A 9,682-nucleotide genomic window follows, 5' to 3' on the forward strand; every position below is an offset into this window, starting at 1 on the left:
CTGCCAGCGCGAGCCCGGCCCCGCGGGGAGGAACACTGATGGGCCGCGACCGTTGGTCAGACACCCCGCGTCTCTGTCCCCTCCCACCCGACTGTTGCTGGCACGAGAGGGGCGTGGCCTCATCGACGGTTAAACTCTATGGGAGGGGAGGGGTTGTGTGCGGTCACGTGACGCAACCCCCGTCCCTACTGGCGGAGAGCGGCCGGCCCCGCGCTGTGATTGGCGGAGGCGGGGGCCGGGGCAGAGGAAGGTTCTGGAGGGCTGTGGCGAGCTCTGGAAGGTTCCGCCACCCGCCGTATAAATGGGGGGAGGCGGCGGCCGCCGCGGCGGAGTGAAGCGCGCCGCTGACGGGGTGTGAGTGCCGCAGCTGGCCGACATGGGCAAGGACTATTACCGCACTCTGGGCCTGGCCCGCGGCGCCTCGGACGATGACATCAAGAAGGCCTACCGCAAGCAGGCGCTGCGCTACCACCCCGACAAGAACAAGGACCCCGGCGCGGAGGAGCGCTTCAAGGAGATCGCCGAGGCCTACGACGTGCTCAGCGACCCCAAGAAGCGGGAGGTTTTCGACAAGTTCGGCGAGGAAGGTGAGGGGCGGCTGGAGGGTGTGGGGGAGGGGCGGGCGGATGGGGGCTGAGGGGGAGGGGCTGGAGGGTGTGGGGGAGGGGCGGGCGGATGGGGGCTGAGGGGGAGGGGCTGGAGGGTGTGGGGGAGGGGCGGGCGGATGGGGGCTGAGGGGGAGGGGCTGGAGGGTGTGGGGGAGGGGCGCGGGGCTGGAGGGGGAGGGGTGACGAGGGGCGCAGGCGGGGTGGGGGCTGGAGGGGGGGTACAAAGAGGAAGCGCTGAAGGGAGATTGCAGCAAAGCTGGGGGAGTGGGGTGGCTGGGCAAGGGGCTGTGTGGAGCAGGACGTGTGAAGCAGGGAAGAGGGTTGGGTGAGGGGGGACAGCTGAGTATCAGGGCTCAGGGGGGCTGCCCCCCTAGAGTTAGGGTGTGGTGGAGGGTGCTGACTTGATGCAAGTGGGGCGTGGTGTGCTGTGGGGGAGAAAGGGGGGTGAATCCTGAGGACCTGGGGGAAGAAGGGTGCTGCTATTCGGATAAAGTCAAGGGTGTGGCTCACTTAACCCAAGACAGTGGTGGTTGGTTAAGGATGGGGTGGGTTGGTAAGTAGGGGGAATGAGGTGTCAAGGTTTGGGGGGCAGTCCCCCTATTGTGGGGAAAGGAGAACCTCCTTGGAGGAGGGCTGGGGAAGCCAGTATATCCATGGGGAGAAGGAAATTCTGATGCAGCTCTGTACTAGGCCACCTGTGTGGGGTGGTTTTGGGTGCCATGGTGATGGGTATCCTGTGTAAGTGCTTTCCCTTAAGTGAGGTATAGTATTGAGATTGGGGAAGAGGGATATTATGCTCTAATGGGGCACACCTGAACTTTCTGGAAAGGGAGCTGGGTATCCCTTTGCACCTGGTATCTCCTGTACACACAGGATGATGGAGAGAGGTTCTCTTGGGGCAGCCCTGGGAGTGACAGAGAAGTAAAGTATTCACTAGTAGCTGGACTCTCATTTTTATTCTCTACTCCTGCTTCTGAAATTCTTTGGGTTTGTAAGTCTGGAGGGGGTGCATCTAGTTGGCTTTCAGGGAACAATACTGAATCCTGGGCTTGTGTGTATACAGGAAGGGACACAATTTGCCAGTTCAGCTTGTAGATGCTGTCAATGGTATGGGATGGTTAAGTGGCTGTGAAAATGACTGTCAACAAACTAATCTAAGAGGAGACTCCTTAGGAACAGGGAGATCTGGTACAGAGATAGTTATGAAAGAAAGTAGAACTCGTTCCTATTGTCTGTAAGTGGATTTGGGAATTGGCCAGTTTCTTTATTATCTTGGAGAGCGTCCTGTTGTATTAATAACATAGCTTGTTAAAACTATTAATAAAACACCAGTGTTAGACTCTTTGGGAGACCTGCTCTGAAGTCTGTGTGCAAAGCCTGGAGGCATTGTGCCTGCCTGACTTCCTCCAGATTAAGGAATTAAACTTCTGCATCAAATCTCTAATTTAACATTCATCCAGATTGTTTTTCTAGGGTGCAGTCTCATCCATTTAGATGACTCAGGCAAGGGAGCTTGCTTTGACTTTTTCAAACACAGCTAGCTTAGCTAACTCGACTCTCAATATTTGTATTCAGCTGAAACTGGAAGAAAAGGACTTGTTTCAAACTAATTGAGTTGATATCTACAATGCCCTTAGTTGCCCTTAAACTACTTCCCAAAAGTGGAGTTTGATCTGCTTTTCAGTTGCTAGTTTCCTGTGTTTTATATCTTGTATTTCCTGTACATTCTTAGTGATTTCCCCTTAAGAGCTGATGCCTTCATAGTAGTATGCTGATAGGCTGCTTTTCTAGGAGAGGCGGAGACATGGCTAGAGAATGGCTTTGCTTTTCACTAGAAGATTCTAGTACATTTGTTTGCTTGTGTATGTTAGGTTATGAAACTTGCCTCAGAAACAGTGTTTCATTGAAGTAGGATGAATTTAACTTGCTGTCTCCAAGCACTTCAGATTAAATTATTTTTGCCTACAGTGATTGTAAATCAGATTCTCCGTAGATAGAGATGGGAAATTTATAGGCCAGCTAGATTTGCTGCCATATTAAGGGGTACAGTTGGATCAATTATAAAAAATAAACTGCTCTGAATAAGTTACTACTTTAGGAGACTCAGTAATCGAGGGAGATGAGAGCTCTTAAACATGGCTCTAATTTCTGACTAAGGAGGTTTGAATCCTGACACCATTTTAAGATGACAGCAAACCTCTTTTTGGTGATGCATCTCAAACTTAGTCATGAATAAAAATCTCTTTTCAGAGATCTTAGGGTGGGGGAGAGTCTTGCAGTTAATAAAGCCATGGGGGATTGGACTCTTGATAAGAACCTAGTAAACTCAAGCGTTATGACTAACTACTGGATTATATTTACTCTGTTTTTCAGGACTAAAGGGAGGTGGTCCCAGCAGTGGTGGATGTGCCAATGGTGGTAACTCATTCAGCTACACCTTTCATGGAGATCCTCATGCTATGTTTGCAGAGTTTTTTGGTGGGAGGAACCCATTTGATACTTTTTTTGTACAAAGGAATGGAGATGAAGACATGGATGTTGATGACCCATTCACCACTTTTCAGATGGGGGGCTTTAGTAACATGGGCTTCTCTCGCTCTCGCTCGGGCCATGAAAGTATACGCAAAAAACAAGACCCTCCTGTCATTCATGATCTGAGGGTTTCCTTGGAAGAGATATTCACCGGCTGCACCAAGAAAATGAAAATCTCTCACAAACGACTCAATACAGATGGCAAGACCACACGGAATGAGGACAAGATTCTGACCATTGAAGTCAAACGAGGGTGGAAAGAAGGAACAAAGATTACTTTTCCCAAAGAGGGAGACCAAACAGCAAACAACATTCCAGCTGACATTGTCTTTGTTTTAAAAGATAAGCCACACAATGTCTTTAAGAGAGATGGGTCTGATATTATTTTCCCAGCTAAGATCAGCCTCCGTGAGGTAAGCAAAGGTGTCTGATTCAGTATGGGACTCTAGTGGGTGGCTTGGTTTGGGTTTTAGATAGTGGGAGTAACAAATGGGGAATACAGAGATCTCTTCTCCTCCCTACACTTTGTTCAGTATCTGGCTTGAATCCATAATAGGTCACCTGTCTAACTGCTCTCTGGTCTGTATAAAATAAGTTGTTAGTCTCAGGATACTTCCTTGTGAAGCAACCTGTGGTCATAAGCCACCATAAGTGATAGCAGATGTCAAGAAAGTAGCTTGCCTGTGAAGGTGAACTTTCAACATCCAATCTGACCCACATTGATGTATCAGCAGGAAGCATTGCACAACTGTTTGTGTGTAGTATATTTGTTTGATTTCTAGTGATATTAATCTGGTGTCTGTATCAGATTAATTCAGCAGGATTCAGAGGAGCCTAATTAGAATAAGCAGGCCATCACAATGTAATATTTTCTGTGGTTATTTGGGAAATCTGCTAGAGATTGTGTATGCAGACAGTGTTCTAATTGCCCTGTTTTTATACTTAGGCTCTGTGTGGTTGCACAGTGAAAGTGCCGACGCTGGATGGCAGAACCATTCCAATGGTATTTAAAGATATCATTAAACCTGGGATAAAGCGGCGAATCCCTGGAGAGGGCCTCCCATATCCCAAGAATCCAGACCAGCGAGGGGACCTTATTATACAATTTGAAGTAAAGTTTCCAGACAGAATTCCACAGGCTTCCAAAAGTGTCCTAGAGCAGATCCTACCAATATAGCAAGGCTGCTCACAGAGAACTGAAGTAAGGACACTTCCAAAGCAAAAGGTTTTTGGACCATAACCAGGACTTCAGGGTTTCTCATTAGTGGAGGTTGTTGACTTTCACACTAAGTATTTCTCCTCCAAGAGTACCATCTTCAAAATTGTGCATTCGCTTTTCAGTGACTCTAGTCCTAGATCATCACCTGAAGTATTTACATCAGCGAGCAGCTGCTTGTGGGAGGAATCTGCAGAACATCTCATGGTCAAACCTTTCTTCTAGTGACCAGTTTCTACCCTAGTGCTCAATGTGCTGCCTTCCCTTAACTGGTTACCCACAGACAGGGCATCTGTTTCATTTCATCTTGTGCAGACCTGTAATTCCTCCATTGGAAAGGGTGAAACAAATCTAAAACTGGACTTGCAAGTAAAACAATCTCCAACATCTTTCCTTTGCTGTTGTACTGTGTTGTGTCCCTTGTCACTTCCTACACTGAAGGACTTTCCTACTGGGACACTCTTAAATGTTCTTAACTATTTTTAGTTCCTGTAAGTTGTCAATGTCTTGCTAAGGGTTTTCTTAACAGTTTTTCTGTCTCAGTTGTGTTAGAAGGAAGGCACCCTTTGTTTGACCTTAATCTGTGGCTCTCTGGAAACATCGGAGAAGTCCTAATGTCTTTCAGAATGTGATCCTGAATGAGTAAGCCCTTAGCCAATGTGTGATGAGTTTAAACTCCACTACCAATGTTAACAAGGTATGGTCTAGAAAAAATATGCAAAGGAAAATGGATCTTAAGTATAATACTCAGAATCATTCCCTCTATGAAAGTCTTCCCCCTTGCACAGACATTTTAAGGTCTCAGCCTGGTTCCTGGTCATGGGCTGAAGAAATAGGGGGCAGCCATTTCTCATTCCAGGTACACTGTACCTAAACCAGATGTTCAGTCTTATTCATCATCCTGCATGCAGGGTCAGTGTCAGAATTTATGTTAAAGACTTATTCAGTACACTAATGGGCTCTGGACTTTTTCCAAAGGACTCTGATCCTCTGAATTGGTAGCACCACCAGAGTTATCCCTTTTGATAAAAAGGGGTTTTGTTCCTGATACAGGAGCACTGTGGCACTTCCTGTATATATTATATATTTTTTGTATACATTTGTGTAAAGTTGATGTGTGTAATGCAGTAGAGCATCTTATATTTTATATAATTGAGTACATTGATAAAGATTCATGAGGGGGTTGTGAGAGAACATGCTCTCTCCATCAATGGGGGAGCATGAAGCTGGAATGCACTGGAAACTTACCTTGTAACATTACTGCCATGCTGACAGACTGTCAAAGAGCTGTCACAATTAAAGTCTCCTTAACTGAAGGAAAAGATCTAGGCATGTCTGGGGGCAGGATTGGGTATCTGGAATGAAGGACTTATGAAAACATGTCATTAGACTTCAGTGAATGGGGGAAAATGCTGTTAGGATTAACTCTTGTTGAATACTGGTTTAGTCACTAAACACCCTGAGCTAGTGTGGTCCCTATGGTGGAATTACTGGTACAGCCAGCTTGTACTCATTAGGCTGGGGTCTAAAAGTCTTTATCCTCTTATGCTGCTTTCAGTGTTACCACCAATGGAACAGCTGCACTACTCCTGAACCAGGGATGGTGCAAAATCTTCTTGTGAATGTGGCTTCATTAGAATCATGGCACACCACTAGCACAATAAAGCTTAGAGCCAGGGGGAGGAAGCTAGGAATTCTTGTCAAGCTAGTCCATGCATTCTATACCTCCTCTGGCTTGAGTCACCAATGTACTTAGGGAGGGTGTTCTATACCTTTTTTCCTATGGGAGAGCTCCCATGTGCTAGCACCATGCTGCTTCAGTTGTCTGAGTGGTGGTAAGTTACCACCATCTCATCTCTTGATTCTCCCCGAGAAGGATGCCTTTTCAAAGTGGATGTCTTAAATACTGGTGGTGGCTTAAAAAGCAAATGGCTACAGACTGTACTCCATAACAATGGTACTGCTATTTAAAACTACTCATCTCATGCCTGTTTCTACCATCTTTTACTGACCTTGCTTATATTTAAGGTTAAGATTTTATCAGGAATATTTTCAGTAAAAAAGAAATTCATGGAAGTTGTCAGCTGTCTGTGACTCTTACTAAAAATATCCCTGACAAAATGGGGAGCTGGGGCTTCCTATACTGCCTGAAATGGTCAGCTGTGCAGGGGCTAGGAGCTATCTGCAGCAGCAGGAGGCTACAGGGACTACTAGAGGTGACAGGAGTATCCTGCAGTTCTCAGCTCCTGACAGTGACTTCAGCCTACAGTGGAGGTAGCTGGAAGTCAGATTCTGTGATTAAACTGTAGCCTTACTTATATTATGTAAACATTCCCCTGAGGGGCTGAAGCCCAGAGCCCTGGTCCCTGTGGGGCAGAAGGCCTGAGGCCATGGGCAGAGTTGGGGACATGGAGGGCATTCCCCCCATGTGCGCTGCCCCCCCCCCCCAATAGCACAAGAGCATGGCTGTCCCAAGGGCAGCTCCATGCCTCCCCTGCCCCATCTCCTCTCCTCACCCCTTGGTCAGGTCAGAGGTGGGAAGCTGGAGCAGGGCACTGTGGGACAGTTGCTGCTGTAACTGGTGCCATGGAGCAGGCAGTAACAGCACTCCCCCCTCTCCTGCTGGTGCCCTGGTTTGAAGCTGCTTCTCAGCTCCCCCCCCTTTGCTCCTACAGAGGCAGCCAGTAAGAGCCCCCTGGGTGGGGAGACCCAGCTCAGTGGCTGGCAGACCCCTCTGGGAACAGGGACACCCTCCCAGCACATAGTCCCTAATAACCCTCTCCCTACGCCCTGAGGCTATGCCCTTGCTGCCCCCTGCCTACACCCAGTCCCTTGCCACCCCCCTTCTTGCACCCATAGCCACCCCATGTGTGCACACAGCCCCAGCTACCCTTTCACTGCACCTTGAGCTACCCACTGTCTGCATACGGTCCCTAACTACCCCTCCCTACACCCTAAGCTGTTTTTTCAAACTTTTTGAGCTAAGCTCCCCAGCTGTGCTAGGCCCTGGAGTTTTTATAGCATGCCACAGGAGCGGGGTTCAGAAAAAGGTTGAGAATCCCTTCTCTAATGGAGTCGTAAAAGAGCACATGAGCATGCGAAAGAATCGGGCTGAAGGGGAATTGGTTGTACTTTACTACTATCATTTTACTAGAGATGGTGTTATCGATAACTTCCTCTTCTGCTCCTGTTTGCAATATCCAGTATCCCTGTCTCCCTTACAGCACTGGAAAAGTAAGAGTAGGGAAGGATTTAGGTATCTCAGCTGGTAGTTTCTCCCCTCTTTTTTTCCTGTCAAGATCCACCATTTTTTGCTTTCTTGTTTTAACGGCCCTGTGGGCTTCTCTTTCAATAGTCTGCCTTGCTCTGTCATCCCTGCTCCTTCCTGGATGTTAGCGCTTTTCTGATGCCTTTCCTCAATACCTGCTAGTTCTGGTCCTCCTTGGCTGTAGGCCCTAGTAGCTGCTTATGTTTCTTCCTACAGTGCAGCAACCCCTGCTGGATATAACTAGACTGACCCCTTGTCAGTGTTCCTTGTACAGAAGTGACTGGCTGTACTTTAAAAGGAAGCAGCGTGACCTGCTACTCTTCCATGAATAAGTTTGAGAACTCGCTCTAGCACAGCAGTATTACCTCATTTGTTTTCCAGCTGTACAGGATACAAAAGCCTGCTAGGGTGACAAATGGGGGAGAGGGGGATGTTAGGGGCAGCACAAATCCTTTTTCTTAAAAGTTTTCAGAGCTGGTTCACCCCACCCCTCAGGCTGTGGTTTCTATGGGAAATTCCCTGTAGCAACCTGATGTCTATGTCCCAAGCTTCTATATGTTAAGGCTGTCAATCAAGGACCCTGTATTAAGCCGGGCTTCAATCTTCTCTCCCCTCAGCCTTCCTTCATGAGTGGAAACTTTCTGCAATGAAATGATACAAACCCAAATCATGTCATGATCCCCCACCTTTCTTAGTCTATTGGTAAATGTTTTAGTGTGCTGTATATTCCAGGGGGTCCCTGGCATAGGGTTGTTGGGTGAAAGGTCAGAGAGCAGAAGATATAATTTGCTGCTAACACACCACAAGCATTTCATAAACAACTGACCCATAAGAATTGTCCCGTTAATAAGGCTCCTGTGCAGTGAGCAGGCCTGCATGCCCATGGAAACTACCTGAACCAGTATGCAATGCATGCTAGTCTAATGCATCATAAGAGCATTGCAGCTGGGGGACTATTATATCAGATTCCACATATATTTGAAGAATTAAGGTGGTTGTAATATGGTCCATTTCACCCAGATTAGATATGGTCCTCAGGCTCCCAGCAACCCCCTAGCTCCACCAGTCAATGGTACAAAATAGGGAAACACCATGCTTTGTGTTTATTTTATTCTGATAGCACTTGAGGGCCAATTGAGAACCATCACCTACTGGGCTAGGCACTGTGCAAACAGTAGGTGATGGTGTCTACCTTGCAGAGCTTACACTGTAAACAGACAAATCACATACTGAGGATGGAGAAAGCAGTATAACAAGCAGTGAACTATGTGAGAACAGCAACCATATCAGTTCCATGAGTAGTTTTTATTTTGGGTGGGTTTAGCTAGGAGGGGATCAGCTGGATGGGAAGAGGGGGGTGAGGGCAGGAGAGAAGAGGTGCACCTGTGGAGTAAAGCTAAGGTGAAAAAACGAGCAGGGGAAAGAATGTTGGAGCAAACAACCACAGAGCATTCAACCACAGAAAATCCACTAAAAGCTAAACTTCATTATTAAAAGTTCACCTTAAAAAGTGTCAGGTATTAAAAGTGCTCATCGTAAGCTTTGAAATGCAAAACTGTACATGTCCTAACCCTGAATCACTGCATCCTCTGTGTTTCTCATATTTGTTGGGAAAAAAGGCACTAGCTACCAAACAGGGAATGTCAAATGCACACGTCCCTTACTAGCTTGCAAACAGTACAATTATTCATCTGTATTACAGTAGTGCCTAGGAGCCTCAAGTTCACCCAGCTACAAAATGGGTACCTAGTCCATCAGGTTAGGCAGTCAAAGGCAGTTAAACGTGGAGCTAGCCAAATCGCTCCCTTGTGTACTGTTGCCTATGAAACTTACATGTCTTAACTGCATCAGCTGGATGAGCTGTTGGCACAGGAGATCTTTGACTAGAAGCCCCAGCCCACAGACTAGGACCCCATTGTGCTATGTGCTGTACAGCCACTGAACACTCAGTCCCTGCCCCAAAGAGCCAAAAATCAGACAGATGGACACAGCTAGGCAAAAGTACAGGGAAGCAATGAACCTGAAGGAAGAGCGCTGTGGAAACTTGAAAGCTGGTTT

The 9,682-nt window shown here is 47.3% G+C and overlaps 1 protein-coding gene across 1 annotated transcript; it reads left to right on the forward strand.

Moving 5' to 3' along the window:
• Positions 1-252: 252 nt before the first annotated feature.
• DNAJB1 (DnaJ heat shock protein family (Hsp40) member B1) lies at positions 253-4,745 on the forward strand. The gene is made up of 3 exons (XM_050925620.1): positions 253-587; positions 2,982-3,553; positions 4,087-4,745. The coding sequence occupies exons 1-3, from the start codon at positions 377-379 to the stop codon at positions 4,315-4,317; spliced, it is 1,014 nt and encodes a 337-aa protein (XP_050781577.1). The 5' UTR covers positions 253-376; the 3' UTR covers positions 4,318-4,745.
• The last annotated feature ends 4,937 nt before the right edge of the window (positions 4,746-9,682 follow it).

The sequence above is a fragment of the Gopherus flavomarginatus genome, chromosome 16, assembly GCF_025201925.1.
Source record: "Gopherus flavomarginatus isolate rGopFla2 chromosome 16, rGopFla2.mat.asm, whole genome shotgun sequence".
In the NCBI taxonomy this organism is placed as follows: Eukaryota; Metazoa; Chordata; order Testudines; family Testudinidae; genus Gopherus; species Gopherus flavomarginatus.